Below are 27,640 nucleotides of genomic sequence, written 5' to 3' on the forward strand. Positions count from 1 at the left end.
TGTCGACCCAGACACAGAGTATCAGTCAAAAATATCCGGACACCTCTACAAAACGTCGAACTGACCAGTATATGTCACCAGAGACGGATCAGCCTGTGTGAAAAGAGGCGGGGAGTATTGTGTCACCAGAAGAGAGGCAAAAACAGCGGAACGAGACGGTCAAGAGAGCTAAGTGACTTTGAAGGTGGACTGGTCTGCGGATGTCACCTGAGTAACAAATCCAGCAGGGACAGTTCGACCCTTCTAAAGCTGCGCCAGTCGACTGTTGGTATAGTGACTGTGAACTGGCAAGGTGAAGACACAACAAAAGGAAAACCAACACCAGGCAGACCTGATGTACTGATGGACACGGATCGTCGAGCATTGAAGAGGATTGTTGTGAAAGGTCGCACCGAATCAGCAGAAGAAATCACTCTTGACTTCCAAAGTACGATCAGCAGTCCAGCCCGCACAGTCAGAGTGGTTAGGGGATTAAAAAGAATGGGATATAGGGAGAGAGCAGCTCCTTATAAGCGACACATTTGTGCTGTCAACGCTAAGCGACGGCTAAGGTGGAGTAAAGGGAGACGCCACTGGTCAGTGGATGACTGGAAACGTGTAGTTTGGAGTTATGAATCACGCTATGCCCTGTGACAATCTAATGGAAGGGTTTGGGTTTGATGAATGCGTGGGGAACGTTACCTGCCATCATGAGTGGTGCTAATAGTTCTGTACAGACACAATCTTGCGGTGTGACAGCAATTTTCGTGATTGGTGTGTGACCCCCTTATTGCGCTTAAGAAACGCTAAAAGGGGAAAGACATGAATATGCATTACACCATTGTGTAGTGTGTACAGCAGAGGAGGAGTTCGGAGACGATGATTGTTTGTGTCAGCGTGACAACACACCCTGTCATGAAGCTGGAAATAGAGCACCTGTGAGGCAATGGGTTGTGAACACTAAAATTTCTGAAATGGACTGGACTGCCCAGACTTACCAATAGTATACCGTTGGCACGATGGCTGGGTGTTGTGTGATGTCCTTAGGTTAGTTAGGTTTAAGTAGTTCTAAGTTCTAGGGGACTGATGACCTAAGATGTTAAGTCCCATAGTGTTCAGAGCCATTTGAACCTTTGGCATGAATCAGAACGTCGACTTCGCTCCAGAATCCAGTTTTGGCTCTTCATCCAGAAATGACCAACTATTATTGTTCAGGAATTGTTATAGGCCACAGAAGGAGTTGTTAAGGAGGAACATCTTTTATGTATATCTCAGACATTTTATTTCTACTGTAGACTGACGAAGAGATTTACATATGCACATTTTACTCTTTTTGATGCCGAAACTAGATTCATTAAAGGGTAACTCAGATAATTTTTCTTTCTAATGTTGTATGTATGAATGTCAAGTGAAATGAACTCCAAAAATGAAATTGCTTAATTTCTCAAAAGTTGAAAAACTTGACCCTGAGAGCATTATTTTTTCTCTTTGCTAATAAACGATCAAACATATAGGTATAAACTAGCCATACCCGGCAAACTTCGTACTGTCTCTGAAAATCTTTATATGTCATAGCTGGCTCGGCAAACATTGTTTTGTCATATAAATTATCGCTAGTCTGTAAGAATAATGTAAACGTGTAACAAAATAGCGGTTGTCGGCGGAAGCTCGTGACGCAAACAATAATAATGGCCGAAAACTGTGTAGGGAGTGAGAAAAGCCTTAGGGGGAAGTCCGGCAGTATCTGCCACTATTAGTTCTAGCGTTTCTACGGTAGATCGCGCGGATTTAATATTTGCAGCCGATACACGGCTCGTTCATGAGGATACAAACATAGCGGCAACTTCGTGTCAAATCGTGTTCGCCAGCATTATGAATAAGGCAAAGCGCACACGCATCGATTTTTATCGTACGTAAAAATATTGTACGATTAATTTGTTTTAGAGGAACAAAGAAGAGCATAGGAACTTTTTTGTTCCACTAAAGAAATTTGATGGTAAGATATATTTCCGTACGATAAAAGTCGATGCGTGTGCGCTAGGCCTAAATCTCGGTTTGGCGAATAACGCGTGATACCTAGTTAAACTTAGGGTTGTGTGTATTTTTTAATGAAAGAATGAGGAAAGTCCACTGGATCTGACGGGATACCAATTCGATTCTACACAGAGTACGCGAAAGAACTTGCCCCCCTCCTTATAGTCGTGTACTGCAAGTCTCTAGAGGAACGAAAGGTTCCAAATGATTGGAAAAGAGCACAGGTAGTCCTAGTTTTCAAGAAGGGTCGTCGAGCAGACGTGCAAAACTATAGGCCTATATCTCTGACATAGATCTATTGTATAATTTTAGAACATGTTTTTTGCTCGCATATCATGTCATTTCTGGAAACCCAGAATCTACTCTTTAGGAATCAACATGGATTCCGGAAACAGCGATCGTGTGAGACCCATTTCGCTTTGTTCGTTCATGAGACCCAGAAAATATTAGATACAGGTTCCCAGGTCGATGCCATTTAACTTGACTTCCGGAAGGCGTTCGATACAGTTCCGCACTGTTGCCTGATAAACAAAGTTAAAGCCTACGGAATATCAGGATAGCTGTGTGGCTGGATTGAAGAGTTTTTAGCAAACAGAACACAGCATGATGTTCTCAATGGAGAGACGTCTACAGACGTTAAAGTAACTTCTGGCGCGCCACAGGGGAGTGTTATGGGACCATTACTTTTCACAATATGTATAGAAATCACCTAGTAGATAGTGTCTGAAGTTCCATGCGGCTTTTCGCGGATGATGCTGTGGTATACAGAGAAGTTGCAGCATTAGAAAATTGCAGCGAAATGCAGGAAGATCTGTAGCGGATAGGCATTTGGTGCAGGGAGTGGCAACTGACCCTTAACTTAGACAAATGTAATGTATTGCGAATACATAGAAAGAAGGATCCTTTATTGTATAATTATATGATAGCGGAACAAACACTGGTAAAAGTTACTTCTGTAAAATATCTGGGAGTATGCGTACGGAACGATTTGAAGTGGAATTATCATATAAAATGAATTGTTGGTAAGGCGTGTGCCAGGTTGAGATTCATTGGGAGAGTCCTTAGAAAATGTAGTCCATCAACTAAGGAGGTGGCTTACAAAACACTCATTCGACCTATACTTGAGTATTGCTCATCAGTGTGGGATCCGTACCAGGTCGGGCTGACAGAGGAGATAGAGAAGATCCAAAGAAGAGCGGCGCGTTTCGTCACAGGGTTATTTGGTAAGCGTGATAGCAGACTCTGCAAGACAGGCGTTCTGCATCGCGGTGTAGCTTGCTGTCCAGATTTCGAGAGGGTGCGTTTCTCGATGAGGTGTCGAATATATTGCTTCCCCCTACTTGCACCTCCCGAGGAGATCACGAATGTAAAATTAGAGAGATTCCAGCGCGCACGGAGGCTTTCAGACAGTCGTTCTTCCCGCGAACCATACGCGACTGGAACAGGAAAGGGAGGTAACGACAGTGGCACGTGAAGTGACCTCCGCCACACACCGTTGGGTGGCTTGCGGAGTATAAATGTAGATGTAAATGTAGAAAGAAATAAAAATAAAAAGTTCTGTCCAAAAAATAAGAAAAATGCTTTGGGGTGAACCACACTTATCACTTAGGGGTATGAAAAAGACGACGACCGATTCTCAGACCTACCGAATATACGTGTAAAATTTCATCAGACTCGACCGAGCCGTTTCGGAGGAGTATGGCAACTAACACTGTGACGCGAGAATTTTATATATAAGGAAGGATAAAACGAACATTTTTTGAGGAAAATTATCTCAGGTCTCGAGAGTATACTTAAACGCTAAGCCACGAAAAGCTCGAAACGGTAATAGGCCTATGCTCTACACACATGTACACACGGACACGAGCTGATAGTTGACCAGTAGTAGACGCTCACCTTGAACATGCCCTTCAGTTTTCCCGATGTGAATACTGGCGTCAGCTTCGTTCTCAGATGGCGCCACCTGCTTCCATTCAGAGCGAACAGGTGCCTGTTGAGCGGTTCTTCTTCATTGAAGAACAGTCCCCTGTCGTGGAACGTTCCGAAATCCTTCACGAGTATTTGTCTGATGATGTCAGGGTCGCGGACCAGAAGTAGAGGACGACGGAATCCGTAGTGTCCCACAAGTCGCGCACCTGAAAACGAAAGTACCGTTAACAACTATGAAGCCAGCAGACGATGTAGAAACATATTGAACACTCATACACAGATGTGACATGGACTTGAAGAGAACGAAAGATTTTGATATTTGGTGGTTTAGGAGAATAGGAATCTGACCATTGACGGTCAGGTTGTCTACATAAAGGGACAGGGGCAAACACGTGACGCCATCATGTACCACTCCTCTCCTAAGGCACACCTCCTTCCTAAGCCACACACTTCTTGCACCCCCCACACACTCCGCCTTTCCCTCCCCTCACCCCTTTCCTAAGCCCCTTCCATTCCCTTTCCTACACTAGACCCCCTTTTGTAAAGTAGGTCAATCAGAGATCTTCTAAGCTCATTCAGTCACATTTTTCTACTCCTTTTTAAGCCACGCCTCTTTTTGAAAGTAGGCCAATCAGTGAGTTTCTAAGCAAGCACGCTTATTTTACTATCTACTCACAAGCCTGAAAATATTCCTCAGATAAAAACCGAAGAACCAGGCAGGGAAAAGGTTAATAACAGACACAGCCAGTGTTGCCACATGGAACATACAGGGTCTGGGGACAAACAACACTGAGCTTAAAATATAATCAATGATTATGATAAAAATATAGCAATGTTTACAGAAACAATAAAGAAGTTGAAAGTTACTAAACATGTAGAACGCTACTTTAAGTTAGGCCTACACAGTGGAGTAGAACCTGAGGAAAGAGCATGTAGTGGAGTCGCAGTACTGTCAGAAAATGAGAAGATAATTGTATGCATTAGTAAACGAGACAGTGACACTGAAAATCGATAGAGGACATCCAACTGTTTTGGGAACATATGCACGTGAGGAAGGAAAGGAGCAACTATGTCGAATTACAGAAACACCTAAATCAAGTAAACAACAGCGACCATGTCATTCTGGCAGTAGACCGAAATGCAAGAAATGATAAAGAATCCATCTAACAGTTGATCATCAACAATGAAGAACAGTTGATCATCAACAATGAAGAATTTACCAATAATAACAGTGGTATTAAAGTGATAAAGTTTCTTGTATTTAATGAACTGAAACTAACTAATACATTTCAAAAAACAAAGATACATATATAAATACTCATTGTGTGGTGTCACCGCCAGACACCACACTTGCTGGGTGGTAGCCTTTAAATCGGCCGCTGTCCGGTAGTATACGTCGGACCCGCGTGTCGCCACTATCAGTGATTGCAGACCGAGCACCGCCACACGGCAGGTCTAGAGAGACTTCCTAGCACTCGCCCCAGTTGTACAGCCGACTTTGCTAGCGATGGTTCACTGACAAATTACGCTCTCATTTGCCGAGACGATAGTTAGCATAGCCTTTAGTTACGTTATTTGCTACGACCTAGCAAGGCGCCAGTATCCGTACTATTGATATTGTGAATCATGTACCATAAAGAGCGACGTTCTCCGTTAATGGATTAAAGTTAAGTATTCCACCAGCTACGTCCGTTTTTCTCATTTCTAATTCCCTTGTTATGTTCCAGACCTCACGCCAGCCTGCGTGAGCTAAAACGCGTGCATATCGGCCTCCTTTAACCATACGGTTGGCTCTCCTGCCAACCACAACACATTGTCTCTACGAGACCACAGATTATTGGTTCTCTACATTGACAGGCTGGTCAGGGAATGGAAGAAATACACAATACATGAAGTTATATGAATTACGATGCTTTTTGCTGATGAGGAAGTAATTATAAAAGAAGCGATGACCAGGTTAAACGGCATAAGCTTAAGTTATAACCAGAAGATATAAACACTAGAAACAAAAACAATGGCTGTTTAAGGAAAATACCCCGAAAGAGCTAAGATAATCATTAGTATTGTAATGAAGGAACACATGTCCTATTCACAGTATCTGGAATGTGAGATAATTCTTGAAGAAAAGAAAGACGTAAGTAAGAAAATTAACACATATCAACATATATGAGGAACAGTGAGAAAACGATAAAACAAGAAGGGAAACCCAAAGGAAATGTTACAAGGTGATGGCACTACCCACAGGAGCAGATGGTTGGACATTGAGACCAAAAGACATTATACGTCTTGAAACAGCAGAAATGTAGTTCCTTAGACCTGTGGAAGGCTCCACAAGAGAAAACAACATGAGAATTGAAGAAATTAGGAAAAAAATGGGGGTTCAGCAATGAACTGAAAAAGTTATCCAACGAAAGTAGGACTGTAGAGAGCATGTATGGTGTGGTGTATGACACCTCAGAAAATACCTCTATAAGTGAAGGTATATAATCCTAATGGAAGAAGTAGTGTGGGAAGGCTGAGGAAGAGATGGTGCTTCTGGAACAGATCATAAGGCTTGAACCTGGCTTAGCAGAAGAAGAATAAAAGCAGATAATCCAATGGCATTTCTTATCTCCTTCTGAAGCCACGTCCCCTTCTCGGAAACAGGCCAGTCACAGGGCTTCCTACACCAAGTATGGGCATCATTCTCGTACAGCAGTGGCGGACGTACTCGCACCCCGTGCCTAACTTACTTCCTTTTCTGCATCACAGCGGTTAAAAACGGTGAAGCATTATATAATCAGTTTGAAAGGATGTTGTTGCCTCATTTTGTTTATTTTGTGTTTTTGATATAGAGTTTGTGAGCAGTATGTGCCTAAAAATATGTGCGTTATTCTTGCAGGCGTCGCAAGCATATGGTAGCTGTATTACACACTTAAAAATTTTGCGCGGAAACAAGATTTGAAGCTACAGCCGTTTCCACAGGGACACCAACAAACTTCGTGTATTTTGCTATATATGAAATTGAGTTTTAAGTATTTAAGAGGTAAATTTAAAAAAAAGGCTTGTTTTCTTACTATGTACTACAGTTTTGCACTATTAAGACATTATTTTCCAATTTAAACGAGTTGAATTTGGATTATGGTGTTTTCGGCGATGAGGGGACAGCGTCTGTTATTCAAAATAATGTTCAAGGAACCGTGGGTACAAAAAACGAAATATCATAAGCGGATGTTTTTAGAAGTTTCTCAGTAAAGATTCACTTCACAAAACACCATTTCAGGGGAGATGACGATGATGCATAATCTTCTACACTAGAAAAATGAAACTGATGTTATTGACTGGCTAATATAGCTTTTTATTAGTTTCGATTTAGGACTAGTTGAGGCTACGTTCCACAGAGGTGGATAACATTTGTTGTCATCTATGTGATAAACATAATCGAAGTAGCAACTGAGAAAGAATGGTTGCAAATTTTCACAGTAATATTACTGCCTGTCAAGTATTTGCATCGCCGAACAGTAGCATACAAGAAGACTCTCATCCATCTCCACAGGACAAGAAACAACATGAAATTCAACAAAACGTGTGATCATTATCATTTGGCTCCAAGTTACATGTATGTAGAGCTAAGCAGTGATTCTCACGTAACAAACAAAACCCAAGTTAACCTCTGACGCTTGGATAAAATAGTGAAATTAGGTAACAGAGTGCAAAAAGAGCTGAACTAAACAAAATCTATACAATTTGCTCCTGCACATAGCAACTTAAAAGAATAATAGTCCTATGGCACATGATAGATAAAGCAGAACAGGTAGTTAAGAAAATGTCAACAGAACAGCACAAAACACAGAAAAGGAATTAAATGTGCTCATGAGAAACGATAGCAGAAGAACGCATTCACACACACACACACACACACACACACACACACACACACACACACACACACACACACAGGTTCACATAGCGAAGCCTTGCAAACCCCATTTTGACCAAGAACAATGAATCTCACAGACAAACGGAAGCAGAAAGCTAATTGTTACAGAAATATCTGAGAAATAACACTAATAAGAGCAAATTAACAAATGCATACATTAGGGACATCATGTTAGAAACAGAGAATATTGTTGCACGAGAAGGAATAAAACAAGACAATGTTATAAATACAGGACTTACTGGGAGCAGAAGGGACCAATTGGGAGGAGGGATAATTATAGTAAACAAGTAAATGGCTTCAATGAAAAACAGAAACAATTAGAAACAGTCAGGAAGATAACTGAAAATCACTAAACAAAAATAAGGTCAATAAAGAACATATCAAGTAAAAGTGGAGAGACAGATAATAGTTACAAAATCAGACAACACCAAGACTTTATCGCTCCTGAATGCACAGGTGTATTTGAATAAAACAAAGACCTTTTATTAAAAAAAATAATGTTGCAGAACCACAGCCCAATCCAACTGTTAGATTCCAAATGAAACTCATAATCAGGTATTCTGTGTAGCGAACATCCAGTGCTTCTATGTGTAAAACTCCGCGACAGAGAAACTGATATGAATGAATTGATAATAAAAATGAAGTAATAATTATTTCCTAAGTTGTGAGATTCTATCACAGGTTGAGCGTCGTTAACTGCTACTTGTTTATTCTACAATAAATGCTAGATGAACTCAGAGCTGTACTTCAGATTTTGTTACGCAATGCTATTGTGGTCGTTTTCATTTGCATTAGGGAAGGAAGGAAATTCCTTCTCTTCATCAAGCTATAGCTGCATTAACTTCAGAAAATGACCGCCAGGGCACACTAGTAGTGAGTGTGCTGAAGTGAACACTCCCTCATTCCTGTAGCAGTAGCTAAGCCAGAGAGAGAGGAAAATTTCTTTGTAGTAAGAAATGAAACAAATTGTAATTTAAGCATAAAATTACGTCCTAGCATTCGAAAAATTTTAAAAAATGTAAGATTGTCACATCTGACGTAAGAATTGTTCAGAATATTTCATCAAAGTAACCAAATAAACCGTCAAGTGAATTTAGTAGTATAATACTGTGTCACTAGAGAAAGTAAAGTGACGTTCACGAAGATGCAAACATATTCTGAGCTGCTGTCAGTTTCAGCTGCTCCAGCAACAGGAACAGCTTTTGGGATGTACTCTAAACGTATTGCACAAGGGAGGATCGCTGTGTTGTTCACTAAAGACGTTTTACTCCTTCCCATCAGACCCTCCGCAGAAACCCTTGGCCTGTGATGAGAGTGTGCGCAGCCAAGCAAGGTCGAACACCGAGGATGAGTCGAGAAATAATGAATAAATGTTAAATCAGGTGATATATCCTGGGTATTTTCATGATCCCTGCATAGTTCAATTGACTCTGAGCACTATGGGGCTTAACATCTGAGGTCATCGGTCCCCTGGACTTAGAGCTACTTAAACCTAAGGACATCACACACATCCATGCCCGAGGCAAGATTCGAACCTGCGACCGGAGCGGTTGCGCGATTCCAGAATCTAGCACCTAGAACCGCTCGACCATAACGGCCGGTCTACACCGTATCTCCTTCAGACCTGTACCTGACATCCGAGAACGAGCAAAGGAGTCCCTGCATTGGTTGAAGTCAAGCAGCAGCCGAACTAGAGAATTGCCGTCCCATTCGTAGGCGGCCATTAACACCAGAATAGAAACGTCTGCGTTTGGAGTGCTGCCATAACCGGGAATCATGCAGTGGTAATGAAAGTCGCGCAGTGTGTTGAGCGATGAATCGCAGTTCTGCTCTACCCCAGATGGTTATCGTCAGTGAGAGGTCCCACTCTGCGGAGAGGCACAGTAGCCTCACGGTGTGGAGAGTCAGGGCTACTCCGAGCTGGTCTGACTATTTTCTGCTGACCGTAAATCTTGTAAAGTGTCTTAGCAAGTGATAATCGCTGTTGAAAGCATTCGTGTGCAACTTTTTTACTGGGAGCTACAATACTGGCCATTGAAATTGCTACACCACGAAGATGACATGCTACAGACGCGAAATTTAACTGACAGAAGATGCTGTGATATGCTAATGATTAGCTTTTCAGAGCATTCACACAAGGTTGGCGCCGGTGGCGACATCTACAACGTGCTGACATGAGGAAAGTTTCCAACCGATTTCTCATACACAAACAGCAGTTGACCGGCGTTGCCTGGTGAAACATTGTTGTGATGCCTTGTGTAAGGAGAAAGACATGCGTACCATCACGTTTCCGAATTTGATAAAGGTCGCAGTGTAGCCTTTCGCGATTGCGGTTTTGTCGTATCGCCACATTGCTGCTCGCGTTGGTCGAGATCCAATGACTATTAGCAGAATATGGAATCGGTGGTTTCAGGAGGAACGCCTTGCTGGATCCCAACGGCCTCGTATCACTAGCAGTCGAGATGGCAGTCATCTTATCCGCATGGCTGTAACGGATCGTGCAGCCAAGTCTCGATCCCTCAGTCAACAGATGGGGGCGTTTGCAAGACAACAACAGTCTGCACGAACAGTTCGACGACTTTTACAGAAGCATGGACTATCAGCTCGGAGACCATGGCTGCGGTTACCCTTGACGCTGCATCACAGACAGGAGCGCCTGCGATGGTGTACTCAACGACGAACCTGGCTGCACTAATGGCAGAACGTCATTTTTTCGGATGAATGCAGGTTCTGTTAACAGCATCATGATGGTCGCATCCGTGTTTGGCGATATCGCTGTGAACGCACATTGGAAGCGTGTATTCGTCATCGCCATACTGGTGTACTACCCAGCGTGATGGTATGGGATGCCATTGGTTACACGATTCGGTCACCTCTTGTTCCCATTGACGGCACTTTGAACAGTGGACGTTACAGTTCAGATGTGTTACGACTCGTGGCTGTACTCTTCAGTCGATCCCTGCGAAACCCTACATTTCAGTAGGATAATGCACGACCGCATGTTGCAGGTCCTGTACGGGCCATTCTGGATACAGAAAATGTTCGACTGCTGCCCTGGCCAGCACATTCTCAATGTGTCTCACCAACTGAAAAAGTCTGGTCAGTGGTGGCCGAGCAACTGGCTCGTCACAATACGTCAGTCACTACTGTTGATGAAGTGTGGTATCGTGTTGAAGCTGCATGGGCAGCTCTATCTGTGCACGCCATCCAAGCTTTGTTTGATTCAATGCCATAGGTGGTTGTTCTGGGTACTGATTTCTCAGGATCTATGCACCCAAATTGCGTGAAAATGTTATCACAAGTTAGTTCTAGTATAATATATTTGTCCAATGAATACCTATTTATAATCTGCATTTCTTCTTGGTGTAGCAATTTTAATGACCAGTAGTGTATGATAAAAATCTGGTGTCACGTTATGCTCAAGTTCTTAAAACGTATTGTCCAGAATAGCCGACGGCCGGCTGGTGCAGGCTTCAGATAGCAGAAACTGGGTAAAATGTTCGGAGTCTGACCCAGAAATTGTTCCTCTTGCGGAACGGCTGAAACTGGAAATACGTCGGCAACTCTGGGAGGATCAACTTGTTTCCCAAGTGGCACACAATTATCCCAGTATTCATTTCACAATTTCTTGTTATCCCGATGAAACATGTAAACATTTCTTAAGTAACACTGGCAACGAGTTAAAAATTTCAATTTTTCGACTACTACAACGTAATTTTGCATGTAAATTACAACCCTTCTTATCTCAAACTAAGCAAGTAATTTGCCTCTCTCTGGCTTAGCCAGTGCTACATGCGTGGGAAGGTATTCACTTCAGTGCACATTTGCAGAAGTTAATGCAGTTGTAGCCATGCATTCGAAACTCGATGAGGAGGTAGTGTACTTAATGTCAGTTTTTTTCCTTCCTTCGCTAATGACACTGAAAACGTCTGCAACGAAATTTGGTAACAAATCTTATAGAAGGACTCTGAGATTGTTCTACATTTGTTGTAGAATAAACAGCCAGTATTTGTTAATTACCATCCTCTGCTAGAATATCACTCCTTATAATAATTTTATATATATAGACTGAAGCACCAAGTCAAAATTTGTACCAAGGCCAGGAATCGAATCTGGCTCTCTTGCTTACTAGGCACCTTGGCACAGCGGTTCACACAACTGCGCGGATCACCCTGCCCCGCCTCCCTCTCTGAAATTGTGTCATTTCATTTTTCTAATAATTATTACTAGATCTTTTTAATTATTAATTCGTTCATATGACTTTATGTTTCACATACTATGGAGTATGTGTACTGCATGTTCGCTACAGAGAATAGCTGATTATAATGAGTTTCATTTGGAATATAACAGCTTGATCACGCTCTAGTTCTTCAGCTTTATTTTTATAAAAGATTTTGTTTTATTCATATATACATGTACATCCATGAACACTGGGGTGTTACTTTGTAGTTAGTACCCGCCTTACCTGTAGATTTTCTATGTTTGCATAATACACTCCTGGAAATTGAAATAAGAACACCGTGAATTCATTGTCCCAGGAAGGGGAAACTTTATTGACACATTCCTGGGGTCAGATACATCACATGATCACACTGACAGAACCACAGGCCCATAGACACAGGCAACAGAGCATGCACAATGTCGGCACTAGTACAGTGGATATCCACATTTCGCAGCAATGCAGGCTGCTATTCTCCCATGGAGACGATCGTAGAGATGCTGGATGTAGTCCTGTGGAACGGCTTGCCATGCCATTTCCACCTGGCGCCTCAGTTGGACCAGCGTTCGTGCTGGACGTGCAGACCGCGTGAGACGACGCTTCATCCAGTCCCAAACATGTTCAATGGGGGACAGATCCGGAGATCTTGCTGGCCAGGGTAGTTGACTTACACCTTCTAGAGCACGTTGGGTGGCACGGGATACATGCGGACGTGCATTGTCCTGTTGGAACAGCAAGTTCCCTTGCCGGTCTAGGAATGGTAGAACGATGGGTTCGATGACGGTTTTGATGTACGGTGCACTATTCAGTGTCCCCTCGACGATCACCAGAGGTGTACGGCCAGTATAGGAGATCGCTCCCCACACCATGATGCCGGGTGTGTGCCCTGTGTGCCTCGGTCGTATGCAGTCCTGATTGTGGCGCTCACCTGCACGGCGCCAAACACGCATACGACCATCATTGGCAACAAGGCAGAAGCGACTCTCATCGCTGAAGACGACACGTCTCCATTCGTCCCTCCATTCACGCCTGTCGCGACACCACTGGAGGCGGGCTGCACGATGTTGGGGCGTGAGCGGAAGACGGCCTAACGGTGTGCGGGACCGTAGCCCAGCTTCATGGAGACGGTTGCGAATGGTCCTCGCCGATACCCCAGGAGCAACAGTGTCCCTAATTTGCTGGGAAGTGGCGGTGCGGTCCCCTGCGGGACTGCGTAGGATCCTACGGTCTTGGCGTGCATCCGTGCGTCGCTGCGGTCCGGTCCCAGGTCGACGGGTACGTGCACTTTCCGCCGACCACTGGCGACCACATCGATGTACTGTGGAGACCTCACGCCCCACGTGTTGAGCAATTCGGCGGTACGTCCACCAGGCCTCCCGCATGCCTACTATACGCCCTCGCTCAAAGTCCGTCAACTGCACATACGGTTCACGTCGACGCTGTCGGGGCATGCTACCAGTGTTAAAGACTGCGATGGAGCTCCGTATGCCACGGCAAACTGGCTGACACTGACGGCGGCGGTGCACAAATGCTGCGCAGCTAGCGCCATTCGACGGCCAACACCGCGGTTCCTGGTGTGTCCGCTGTGCCGTGCGTGTGATCATTGCTTGTACAGCCCTCTCGCAGTGTCCGGAGCAAGTATGGTGGGACTGACACATCGGTGTCAATGTGTTCTTTTTTCCATTTCCAGGAGTGTATATGTTGGTTTGTTTAGGTAAGTTGCTATCATTAATTGCAAACTTTGGAATACAGTTAGCTAATGCCATTCTTGTAACAAGATCTTCATGCCCATAACTTAGCTGTATGAGCTACATGATAATCACTACCCTCTACAGAAATGTAATTTTGAATTAATGATAATGATTTCACTTTTTGTTGAATTTCAAATAGTCTCTTATCCCGTAGAGTTGTATGTGTTGGATGTTTTACAGGTCTGTGATGGAAATATTTAACAGGCAGTAATAGGCCTAATATTGTGAATATTTGCAGCCATCCTCAGTTGTTATTTCAGCTATGGTTCCATGGAGATAAAAACAAATGTTATCAGCTCCAATGGAACACTTCAGTTGCATTTTTTTGTGTAGAACGTTATGCATTGTCATCTTCTCTTCTAAAATGGTTTTTAGTTACCGAAAAGCTTCTAAAACCGTTAAGTGACGATGGTTTTCTAGGGTACCCACCGTTCCTTGAACATTATTTACAGTAGCAGATGCTACCCAATATCGCAGACAACATTATCATAAAAATTCATTACGTTTAACTTGAAATATAGCGACTCAACAGTGCAAAACTGTAGTGTGCATTAAGTAAACAAACCGTTTTGAATTTTACTCGTAAATATCGAAGACTTCTATTCAAATATACCAAAACAAATATATGTTATTCATTTCACTATGGAAATGGCTGTAACTCCAAATCTTATTCATCACAAAACGATAAAATACAAAATAAAGTCACCATCTGTTTGTGAGGCCTACAGTGTTAACATGTTTATGCACATAGTGCTCACAATAGCTATACCAAAAACGGAACATCTAACAAAATAAACCAATAATATCATTTCAAATGTCTGATAGAATTATTTTTCACTGATTTTAGCTCCCAGAGTGTGGAAAACGAAGGCGTGCATTTGTTCAGTTCCACGAGTAAATTATGCAAAATCTGAATCACAAGATGAGAATGTTATTAGGTTGGCCCTTGCCTTACCGAAGGAAGCTCTCTGTCTGGCCTGTTTCCATGAAAGAGCCATGGCTTTAGAAGTAGTTGTAAAATGTCACTGGACGAGCTGACGTGACAGCAAAATACTAATATGTGGTTGTACGTTGGCTTAGAAGCGCCGCTATTGGTTTATTACCAAAACTGGGCGTGGCTTGAGGAGGAGATGAAAAATGTTATTGAACAAGCTAAGATGGCAGAAAATACCTAACTAAAAATATGGAACTCAACCAGCTTAGAACCTCTTTGACAGGCCTTTTTCCTAAGAAGTTGTGTGGCTTTGGATAGGGGACAGGTGAAGGTTCCTGGCTTAGGAAATGGTAGGGGAGGGGCAGGTGTGGCTGAGAAAGGGGGCATCACTTAGGAAAGGGGTGGGCCATGATGATGTCATTTTAGTCCCTGCCCATGGATGTAGGCAACCTGGTGGTCAAAGATCAAATTTTGTCCAGAGTTGCTAATTCATTGCTATGAGAAGAATGCTGAAGATTAGATGGTTAGATTGAATAACTAATAAAGGGGTGCTGAATAAAATAAAGGAGAAAAGCGCTTTATGACACAGCTTGACTATAAAAACTTTGCTCACTCCACTTGCTGGGTTCCGTCGTGCCTCATGTCCTCTGTCATTTTATGGAAGACAGGTGCGCTTTTGTATGACAGTTTCAAGAAAGAAGGTAGGGGATGTCTATTATTCATCGTCATAAGGATCTAATCACAACTGATGGTTCACCTGTTTTTCCACCTCAAGAGGTAACTTTATTGTCGCTAAACAAGTTGTGTTTGAGTGATTTATAATTCAATACCTTGTAATTGTTGCGGTTTTAATAGTTGAAATGGATTACTACAGCTGTGGTCACCTCACATACCAAGTGATGTGTGATTTCAACATTCTTAACTTAATACAGTCTTCTAAATTTTGGGGGAAAAGTGATAATGCTGACCAATCAGTGGTGAGCTGAGCTGGAAGAAGGGTGACAACATCACTCTTCCATCATTCCAAAATATCAACAAGCAGTATAGCTAGCATGTAGCATAGCTCAATTTGCACTTAAATAAAGTGAAAAAGTGCAGTTTGCGTATGTGCCAGGGAAAAACACGCCATCAAGAGGACACTGGTGGAAAATTTAAAAATGAAAGTGGATGGTGGCATGAAATTTAAAAATCCAAAATGACACCGGCAGAAAATGTAAAACTGTACAAAATGGTGGAGGTGGAAAATTTATTAAACACAAGATAGCACTGGAGTGATATTTTAAACTCTTTTACCATCCATTAAAATGAAATAGTTTATCTCAGTGCAGTATTTTTACCAGACGTTTAAACAAAACAAAATGGCTTTGGTGGGAAAAATTTTTTAAAAACAGTTTATAACATCCAGAAAAATGAAACCGCCAATTGTAGTGTAGTATTTTTTGATTACTCATCAATAATTAAGTAAGCGTGCACCACACACACACAATCGCCTTTTCCCTCATGGCATTGCCCGCATTAGTGTTCACCACATATATTTGACACACCTCCTCCTCCCCCCTCCTGGGATCTGTCTTCTCCTGACCCTCTTTTCCTTTCCCCTCCTTCTCTTCTTCCTGATCATCTCCTTCATCCCCCATCTCACTCTCTTTCCATATCCTTCTCTCATCTCTGACTATCACTAACTTGTATCTCCCTCTCACCATCCCCTCCTTGCCCCCATCTCTGCCCATCTACTCCTCACCTCCTCCCTGCCAATCTCTTTCTTCCCACCTCTCCGGCCTTTTCCCCTCCACTCAGCTCATGTCCTCCTCTCCACTCTCTCTCTGTCATACTCTCTGTCTCCCTTTCTATCTCTTCCTCTACCCATCTCAGCCTTCCCATAGCTGTAGCCCCTACCTAACAGTTCATGAATCAGATCGATACTACTCCCACAATATGCCTGCCATGTGGGGCAGCCTACTGTCAGAGACTTGAAAACCATTTATTTCCTACTGACATGTAGGGTGCCATTCAAAGCAGCTGTATAGGGCAGGCCAATGCTACTCCAACACATAGCACCTACTGTGCAGGGCAGCTTACATGACTGGGGCTGGAACATTGTGTCGTGCCCCTTACATGTAGGCTGCCCTGCAAAGGAGGTCTATAAAGCCAACATATGCAATTCTACATCTACTTCTACATACATACTCCGCAAGCCACCATATGGCTTGTGGCAGAGGGTGCCCTGCACCACTACTAGTCTTTTCCTTTCCTGTTCCACTCACAAATATTGCGAAGGAAAAATGACTATCTATGTGCCTCCATCGTAATTTGTTGTATCTTATCTCCATGCCCCTTAGACACACTGTATGTAGGTGGCAGTAGAATCGTTCACCAGTCAGCTTAAAACGATGTTAGTTCTTTCAATTTCTCAGTAATGTTCCTACAAAAGAATGTCGCCTTTCCTCAGGGTTATTTGAGTTCCTAAAGCACCTCCGAATCTGAATTGCTTCGATCTCTTCTTTCAATCCGACCTGGTAGAGATCTCAAACATCCCATCAATACTCAAGAATAAGTCACTCCAGCGTCCTACACTGCGTCTCTGTCACAGATGAACCGCACTTTCCTAAACTTATCCCAATGAACTGAAGTCGACAATTCGTCTTCCATACCACAGTTCTCACAATCTCGTACTATTTCATATCGCTTTGAAACGTTATGCCCAAATATTTAAATGGTGTGACTGTGTCAACAGTGATGTTGTATCCAAACGTTACGGGTCTGTTTTTCCTACTCCACATTAACCTGTATTTTTCTACTTTTAGAGCTATCAGCCATTCATCACATCATCTAGAAATTTTGTCTAAGACATCTTGTATCCTCTTACAGTCACTGAACATCGACACCTTATTGCACAGCAGAATCATCAGCAAACGACCGCAGATTGCTGACCACCCGGTCCGCCAAATAATTTACATATATAGAGAACAACAGCGGTACTATCACACTTCCGTAGGGCTCTCTGGACGATACCCTTGTCTCTTCCTTGTGTCTGATGAACACTCGGGGTCGAGTACAACTTACTGCGCTCTATAACTTAAAAGTTTTCGAGCCAATGACATATCTGTGAACCTATTCCACATGCTCGTACCTTCGTTAACAGCCTGCACCACACTGCGTCAAATGCTTTCTGGAAATCTAGAAATGCTTCTTGCCCTTCATCCATAGTTCGTAGTACATCATGTGAGAAAATGGCAAGCTCAGTTTCGCGCGAGCGATACTTTCTATAACAATGCTGATTCGATCACAGAAGCTTCTCATCCTCAAGAAAATTTATTATATTCGGAATGAGAGTATGTTTAAAGATTCTGCAGAATACCAAAATTAGGGATAGTGTCTATAATTTTGTAGTCGTTTGGGACTTTGTGCTGGGCCAAAAATTCGAGATAAATGCAAGCTAGTTAAGGGGCCAATGCCACAGATTACTCTTTGTAAAATCGAACTGGGATTCCATCCGCACCTGGTGATCCATTTGCTTTCAAATCTTTCAAGTGTTTCTCTAAGCCAGGCATGTTTATTACTACGTCGTCCATACGAGAGTCTGTCTGATGATCAAATAACAATACATTTATATGATTCCCCTGTGTGATTGGTTTCTTTAACGTGAAATTTAGAACTTCACCTTTCAGTTTGCTGTTCTTAACCGCCACACCAGTCTGGTCAACAAGGGATTTTATGGAAGCCTTAGACCCGCTAAGGGATTTTAGATGGTGTTGTAACTGCGACCCAACGGTCGCGGGTTTGTCGTGAAGGAAAGCGTGGCAGGACCCATGGAGCGTGAAGAACAACACAAACGGGAGAGGGCGGACGCAAACAATGGACAACCGAGCGAGATCTTACGGGTAACAACAGGCAAGAAACAACAGAATCACTAGGAAACATAACGAATCAACCACGTCCACCAGTACACGGAACAAAGTAACTTAAATATGCTGTCTGAGGCAAGATGTCGATAGACGCACGCAAAGATTAGACTGACTGGCTTAGCATTTTGTTTCCTTTTTTTCTTTAATGTGATTTCATCCCCCCACCCCATATGGGCAGGGGAGGACTGTTGGCGGCACAATCTGCCACTCTTTAGCTGAGTGACATGACAACTAAGACAAGAATAAAATGTTATATATATAAGGCGATAAAAAAGGGGAACATAAAACAGAGTAAGGGGAGATAATGGAGGTAAAAATACACTGACATGGAGATGTTCATTGGGGGACAATTAAAAAAGTCGACATAAAGTTGAAAAACACAGTTGGCGATTCTTAAAACACAAAGAAGATACTGAAGGCACACGCACAGGTTAAAAGTCGGCCACAGTATTAAAAACACTCCAGAACAGCACACTTTAAGCCCACTTGGCTCACACATGATGAAGGGTAAAACTGCCAGGTGGGACATGCCGAGGGAGAGGCCGGAGAGGATGGAAAAGGAGGGGAGAGCTTGGGGCAGCAGGGAAGCCGGCAGGATGGAAAGAGTCAGCGGGTACACTAAGAGGCAGGAGACTCGTGGGGCAGGAGATGCAGAGGGAAGACAAGGGAGGAGGGAGTGCAGAGACGCTGAAGGGTAGCACAAGAGAGGGAGGGGGAGTAGGGGGAAAGCCACTATGGAGAAGGGAGGGGGAGGAGAGGGAGCCCTGAGGAGGAGGCAGGAGGAAGATGGGGTTAGAGTTGGTACGAATGGTAGATGTCAGGGCGGAGCTCATCATTCGGGAGGGGTAGAAGGTGGAGATTGTGTTGGGAAAGGAGGCAGAGGGTGTGGAGATGGAAAGAGGGTGGGACACACCGGTAAAGGCGTGGCAATGGGCTGGGGGTGTAGAGGAAGGGAGACACCGGGGGATGAGGGGGATCAATGTGGCAAACAATATATAGTGTGTGGAAGTGTTCAAGGAAAAGGAGAAGGTGGGGGAAGGGGATGAGGTCGTAGAGGATGCGTGTAGGGGACGTAAGGCGGCTGCAGAAGGCGAGGTAGTAATTGTTGTATACTTCATGCATAGATCTTTTCATAGGTGCACTAATCTCTACCACCCTTTGCTTGTCGTGATTTGTGTGGTCTCTTTTGAACCGAGAGTGCAACAGCCTCTGCTTTTTCAGCATCATCCAAATTTCGTTATTAAACCATGGTGTGTTTTTTCCGTCCTTAATTCACTTACTAGGCACATAACTCTCCAGACTATGGTTTACAATCTCCATAAACTTTGCCCGTAATTCCTTTATGTCCATATTACTGGAACTAAATGATGCCAACTCACTGTCTAAGTGTGATGCTAACAATTTTTTATCTGCTCCTAGCCTTCTTGATTGATTTATTAACTTTCGTAATCTTAGTTTGCTATAATGACATCATGGTCGCTAATCCCCGTTTCTATAATGTCGTTGTCGATAATGTCTGGTTTATTTGTAGCTATGAGTTCTAAGATATTTCCATTGCGTATATGCTTTAGAACTAGTTGCTCAAGACAGTTTTCAGAAATCGTGTTCAAAAGTACTATGCACGATGGTCTGTCTGTATCTCCGCCTCACGGAATGTATACAAAGACATCCCAGTCTATATTCGGTAGGTTTAAGTCGCCTCCAACTTACTAGTCTCTTGGTATTTATGCGCTATTGACCGATGACTTCCTTTGAATGACTAGAACTGTCACAGCAGAATAGGATGGCCGGTAAAAAATCCAACAAATAACTTTGTTTCATAGACACCTGTTACACGCAACCAGATAACTTCACTTTCACATTCAACTTCGACCTCACTTGAGGCAGTATTTTTGATGCGGCAGTAAACAATCCCCCTTCTGTGGTCTCTAGTCTGTGTCTCCGGTATACAAGTATGTTCTACAACTCTCTAAATATCTCAGAGCTTTCCACTTCACGTTTGAGCCAGCTCACGCTCTCAAGAATCATTTGAGCACGAGAACTTTCCTGGAGGGCAGTAAATTCTGAAACTTTGTGACGAATACTTCGACAACTTACTGGTTACTCTCGCTGCATATCGACTGGCGAGTTTTCACCAGAGTACCTCAAACTACCTTCTAGCCTAAAAAAACCTTCATGCGCACTCCACAAGCACCCTGCTACCCGAGTAGCTGCGTCCTTTGTGTAGTGCATGCGACCTATCAAGGTGAACCCACAAATACCCACCTGATAACGCAGGTCTGGAAATCTGCAGCCAAGACCGTCGCACAGTCGACAAAGCCTGTGGTTGCGACCTCCGCTCAGCTCCAAACCAAAGAACCCCGATTACCTCTGGAAACAAGGCTGCAAATTACGAGCTCCGTTTGCACTCCATGTGTGAGACCAATAGTCTTCTCCACTTCCGCCAGCCGCCTGTATGAACTGGGAATGGCGTTCAGAAATCATGCAAGAGGCGTCGTTGGTGCCGACATGAGCCACAATTGCAGACGGCTGCACCCTAACACTCGATAGCCGTAGGCCGGGTCGCCTCCACTCTCGGATGAAGCCCCCTGGCAAACACATCGAGTGCACATTGGCTTTCTTTCCAGGCCTGAACGGTATCTGCCCTAGTGGCTCCATAACACGTCTATTGTTGAGGCTCCCAGTAACTCGTAAACCTGTTCCCCTGTGTGCCTGTTCGGCTCCTGCTGAAGCAGCTGCCACATGTCCACTCACAGGGTGAATGGGCAGGGACAGATGGCCAGGCTCCACATTAGCCCTCCATCTTGAGGAAGGTGAACGTGTTACCGCTCTCTCACCCTGCAGTGAAGGCAGATCCTTTGCATCGAGTACACTAGGAGGTGCCTCAGCAGCACAACTCGAGGGCAGAACAAGTGACACCGGATGCATCCCATGTGATTGGCCAGCTTCTTGACCACCTCTACACCCTGAGGCAGCAGCGTAAAGGTCACTGATCATAGCCAAATGCGCATTCAGATGATCGAGAACTGCGGCCAGCTCCTCCAGTGTACATACAAAGTATGCATACATTCTATCCATCTAGCAAGTCTAACTGTAGAAGTTAACTATAAAAGCAGATAGAATACTGCATATGCAACGTGCTGCCCTCCTGATGTGTCACCAATGGGCGCTGATGCTTTAATGAGCTGGCTGTACAGAACAAATGAAAATAGCGCTATAGACTGAATGAACTTACACTTACAAAAAATGCGAGATTAAACCTCTTAACAGATAACATACACGAAATTGAGGAACTATCTACGAGGAAAACGCAGGGAAAGATAAATACTTGACATGTCGCTCTGTAGAAGTGCGTCAGCCGAGAGCTGGGGGCTGACACAATGGGTCTGTGGTGCACGGCAGCCTATATACCAGGGGCCAGGGAAACATCTTTTTGCCCATTTATACTGGGTGATCAAAAAGTCAGTATAAATTTGAAAACGTAATAAACCACGGAATAATGTAGATAGAGAGGTAAAAATTGACACACATGCTTGGAATGACATGGGGTTTTATTAGAACCACCCCATATTGCTAGACGCGTGAAAGATCTCTAGCGCGCGTCGTTTGGTGATGATCGTGTGCTCACCCGCCACTTTCGTCATGCTTGGCCTCCCAGGCCCCAAGACCTGTGCGATTATTGGCTTTGGGGTTACCTGAAGTTTCAAGTACACTCCTGGAAATGGAAAAAAGAACACATTGACACCGGTGTGTCAGACCCACCATACTTGCTCCGGACACTGCGAGAGGGCTGTACAGGCAATGATCACACGCACGGCACAGCGGACACACCAGGAACCGCGGTGTTGGCCGTCGAATGGCGCTAGCTGCGCAGCATTTGTGCACCGCCGCCGCCAGTGTCAGCCAGTTTGCCGTGGCATATGGAGCTCCATCGCAGTCTTTAACACTGGTAGCATGCCCCGACAGCGTCGACGTGAAGCGTATGTGCAGTTGACGGACTTTGAGCGAGGGCGTATAGTGGGCATGCGGGAGGCCTGGTGGACGTACCGCCGAATTGCTCAACACGTGGGGCGTGAGGTCTCCACAGTACATCGATGTTGTTGCCAGTGGTCGGCGGAAGGTGCACGTGCCCGTCGACCTGGGACCGGACCGCAGCGACGCACGGATGCACGCCAAGACCGTAGGGTCCTACGCAGTGCCGTAGGGGACCGCACCGCCACTTCCCAGCAAATTAGGGACACTGTTGCTCTTGGGGTATCGGCGAGGACCATTCGCAACCGTCTCCATGAAGCTGGGCTACGGTCCCGCACATCGTTAGGCCGTCTTCCGCTCACGCCCCAACATCGTGCAGCCCGCCTCCAGTGGTGTCGCGACAGGCGTGAATGGAGGGACGAATGGAGATGTGTCGTCTTCAGCGATGAGAGTCGCTTCTGCCTTGGTGCCAATGATGGTCGTATGCGTGTTTGGCGCCGTGCAGGTGAGCGCCACAATCAGGACTGCATATGACCGAGGCACACAGGGACAACACCCGGCATCATGGTGTGGGGAGCGATCTCCTACAGTGGTCGTACACCTCTGGTGATCGTCGAGGGGACACTGAATAGTGCACAGTACATCAAAACCGTCATCGAACCCATCGTTCTACCATTCCTAGACCGGCAAGGGAACTTGCTGTTCCAACAGGACAATGCACGTCCGCATGTATCCCGTGCCACCCAACGTGCTCTAGAAGGTGTAAGTCAACTACCCTGGCCAGCAAGATCTCCGGATCTGTCCCCCATTGAGCATGTTTGTGACTGGATGAAGCGTCGTCTCACGCGGTCTGCACGTCCAGCACGAACGCTGGTCCAACTGAGGCGCCAGGTGGAAATGGCATGGCAAGCCGTTCCACAGGACTACATCCAGCATCTCTACGATCGTCTCCATGGGAGAATAGCAGCCTGCATTGCTGCGAAAGGTGGATATCCACTGTACTAGTGCCGACATTGTGCATGCTCTGTTGCCTGTGTCTATGTGCCTGTGGTTCTGTCAGTGTGATCATGTGATGTATCAGACCCCAGGAATGTGTCAATGAGGTTTCCCCTTCCTGGGACAATGAATTCACGGTGTTCCTATTTGAATTTCCAGGAGTTTATATCGTGATCGACTGACATCTCTAGGGATGCTGAAAGACAACATCCGACGCCAATGCCTCTCCATAACTCCAGACATGCTTTACAGTACTGTTCACAACATTATTCCTCGACTACAGCTATTGTTGAGGAATGATGGAGGACATATTTAGCATTTCCTGTAAAGAACATCATCTTTGCTTTGTCTTACTTTGTTATGCTAATTATTCCTATTCTGATCAGATGAAGCGCTATCTGTCGGACATTTTTTGAACTTTTGTATTTATTTGATTCTAATAAAACCCCATGTCATTCCAAGCATGTGTGTCAATTTGTGCCTCTATAGCTACATTATTCAGTGATTTAATCAGTTTTCAAATTTGTACTGACTGTTTGATCACTCGGTAAATCCAATAGTGCTGATATTTGTGAGGTCTGTTTTTTTTTTTTTTTTTTTTTTTTTTTTTGTTTTTTTTTGTTTTGCAAAGCTTGGTTTCATTCGAGTCGGGGTCTGGAAGGACATCCCAGACATATGCACATACACTCTTTAGGATAAACCATTTGTTACAGTTTGTTTCTATATTTGTCATCACATAAAGCTGCTTTACTGTTCTGATAAAAATAGTTAGAGCTTTATGGTAGCTACTTATGCATGGAAAACAAGTTTCTCTCCATTGGCGTATTTCAAACTTCATTCGTGTTACCGAGAAATAACTACGCAAAACAAACGTGTAATTTTACATCAAAAATGGTTCAAATGGCTCTGAGCACTATGGGACTCAACTGCTGTGGTCATTAGTCCACTAGAACGTAGAACTACTTAAACCTAACTAACCTAAAGACATCACACACATCCATGCCCGAAGCAGGATTCGAACCTGCGACCGTAGCAGTCGCACGGTTCCGGACTGCGCGCCTAGAACCGCGAGACCACCGCGGCCGGCTAATTTTATATATTACTTCTTAAGACAAAATGTAAACTAACGGCATTATACAAAGGTCACATAACAGTCCTAGTTTGATGTTGGTGGTGTGCACAGTGGGCTATTCTCTCTCGACAGATAGGTTTACTCAGTACACAGTTGCAATGGAATTTGCTGCATCTATATGATTTCGTTACTTTTTCATTTATGGACACTCCTCACAACGAATACACTATCTTGCCTGATAGAACATCATCACATAACATACACTTCATATGGTAATAAATTTAAGTGATCTTATAGGCACAAGATCCAGTAGCTGACAGCCAGTGCACATACACACTGTGAGCTTCCGGTGTTGGAATGCTATTTAAGATTCAGTAGCTGGCACCTACTTTCAGTTTTGGGAAGATGTTGTTTCAAGTCTCGATGCATATTTGTTTGGAACTGTCAACCACCTCTCTCTTGCCTGCTTAGCATATTATTTTGTATCAGTTTTCCAGCTTTAACTCGACATGGGAAAAGAAAACGGAAAGAAGATTCTCCGGCACGAAGAAAATCAAACGCTTTAAGCTTGGGAAGCTGTAAAACTGAGATTCCCGTAGTAAGTGCTAGAAAACTGTACAAATTTCCCACAATAACTCTGATGTACAAGATTTTTGGAAAACAGATGGTTCCCTTCTGTGTACTGGGTGAAGAATGTGAAGCTCAGTTAGGTAATTCTTTTGCAGGCGCATTTTTTTGTAACAACTCAGTGAATTTAATCTTATTGTATAGAATTAGCATTGATATACTCAGAAAATTGTTAGGACTACAGAAGAATGAAGACAGGAACTGGAGAAAGAAGAGAAATGAAGATTTATACAGAAACACAGAAACAATCACAGACACAATAACGCAGAGAAGGTCAAATTTTTTCGCCTATATTCACAGAATGAATTAAAATAGCCTAACAAAGAAAATTTTCACCTCAATTTCCAGAATAAAAAACACCATGGGGAAGAGATAAAATGGGATTTGAGAAGACTTAGCGTCAGAGAAGACAACATACAGGAAAAGGATAATTGTAGGCTATGATCAATATTGCAAAATTTCGCATCCAACAATAAAATCACAACCAAGGTGAGCAATGTCAAATGAACAGAGGCAGGCCATCAGCCAACGCATGAAGAAGTTCTGGGAAAATAAGGAGAACAAGTTTCTACCACAGTTTCAGGTCTTAGCACGTGAGGACTGTGGTAGGAAGGCGAATGCCGACTTCGATTTATTGTGGAAATTCTAGGAAAGTGTGGTTCATCTGTAAAGGATATAGCATATAGGGTGCTAGTACGACACAAAGAGTACTGTTCGAGTGCTTGGGACCAGTACCAGATCGGATTAAAGGACGACATCGAAGCAATTCAGAAGCGAGCTGCTGGATTTGTTACTGGTAGTTTATAACAACACGCAAGTGCTGTGGACATGCTTCAGGAACTCAAATGGGAAGGCGACAGTCTTTTCTAGGAAGGCTATTGCGAAGATTTATAGAACTGGTGTTTGAAGCTGACTGCAGAACGGTTCTACTACATTCAACATACAGTGCGCGTAAAGACCACGAAGATGAGATACAAGAAACGGTGGCTCATAACGAGGCGTGTAGACAGTCGCTTTTCCCTCGCTCTGTTTGCGAGTGGATCAGGAAGGGAAATGTACCCTCCACCACCCGCCGCACGGTGGATTATGGAGTATCGATGTAGATGTAGATGCAGATGTAGGCGTAAGCGGTATAGATTTGGACAAATTCTGTAATAAAAAAAGAACTGTTATTGCCTGACTGTATTTTTTTATAATTATATTCTTATGATTTAGGACCAAAAACTTCGGTGCCGTGTAAACCTCCCAGGCACTATTATAATTATCGATAAATAATCTCTCATCAGAATAACGTCCGCAGCCAAGATGCGCTTCAGGGAAATCAAAGAGGGTTTAACGTGGCCACTTTTGTTTCTAAAATCTACTACACTACTCGCCATCAAAATTGCTACACCAAGAAGAAATGCAGATGATAAATGGTTATTCATTGGACAAATATATTATACTAGAACTAACATGTGATTACATTTTCACGCAATTTGGGTGCATAGATCCTGAGAAATCAGTACCCAGAACAACCACCTCTGGCCGTAATAACGGCGTTGATACGCCTCGGCATTGAGTCAAACAGAGCTTGGATGGCGTGTACAGGTACAGCTACCCATGCAGCTTCAACACGATAACACACTCCATCAACAGTAGTGACTGGCGTATTGTGACGAGACAGTTGCTCGGCCACCATTGACCAGACGTTATCAATTGGTGAGAGATCCGGAGAATGTGCTGGTCAGGGCAGCAGTCGAACATTTTCTGAACCCAGAAAGGCCCGTACAGGACCTGCAACATGCGGTCGTGCATTATCCTGCAGAAATGTAGGGTTTCGCAAGGATCGGATGAAGGGTAGAGCCACATCTGAAATGTAACGTCCACTGTTCAAAGTGCCGTCAATGCGAACAAGAGGTGACAGTGTGGCGATGACGAATACACGCTTCCAATTTGCATTCACCGCGATGTCGCCAAACACGGATGCGACCATTATGATGCTGTAAGCAGAACCTGGATTCATTGGAAAAAATGACGTTTTGCCATTCGTGCACCCAGGTTCGTTGTTGAGTACACCAACACAGGCGCTCCTGTCTGTGATGCAGCGTCAAGGGTAACCGCAACCATGGTCTCCGAGCTGATAGTCCATGCTGCTGCAAACGTCGTCGAACTGATCGTGTAGATGGTTGTTGTCTTGCATACGTCCCCATCTGTTGACTCAGGGATCGAGACGTGGCTGCACGATCCGTTTCAGCCATGCGGATAAGATGCCTGTCGTCTCGACTGCTAGTGATACGAGGCCGTTGGGATCCAGCAGAGCG

The 27,640-nt window shown here is 44.0% G+C and overlaps 1 protein-coding gene across 1 annotated transcript in view; it reads right to left on the reverse strand.

Moving 5' to 3' along the window:
• LOC126272524 (cytochrome P450 6k1-like) overlaps positions 1–27,640 on the reverse strand; it is a 183,975-nt gene that overhangs the window by 79,531 nt on the left and 76,804 nt on the right. The window contains exon 3 of the mRNA XM_049975440.1: positions 3,910–4,148. Within this exon, the coding sequence (XP_049831397.1) occupies positions 3,910–4,148 (239 nt within the window). The remainder of the gene's footprint in view (positions 1–3,909; positions 4,149–27,640) is intronic.

This window comes from Schistocerca gregaria, chromosome 5 (assembly GCF_023897955.1).
Source record: "Schistocerca gregaria isolate iqSchGreg1 chromosome 5, iqSchGreg1.2, whole genome shotgun sequence".
Taxonomy (NCBI): Eukaryota; Metazoa; Arthropoda; class Insecta; order Orthoptera; family Acrididae; genus Schistocerca; species Schistocerca gregaria.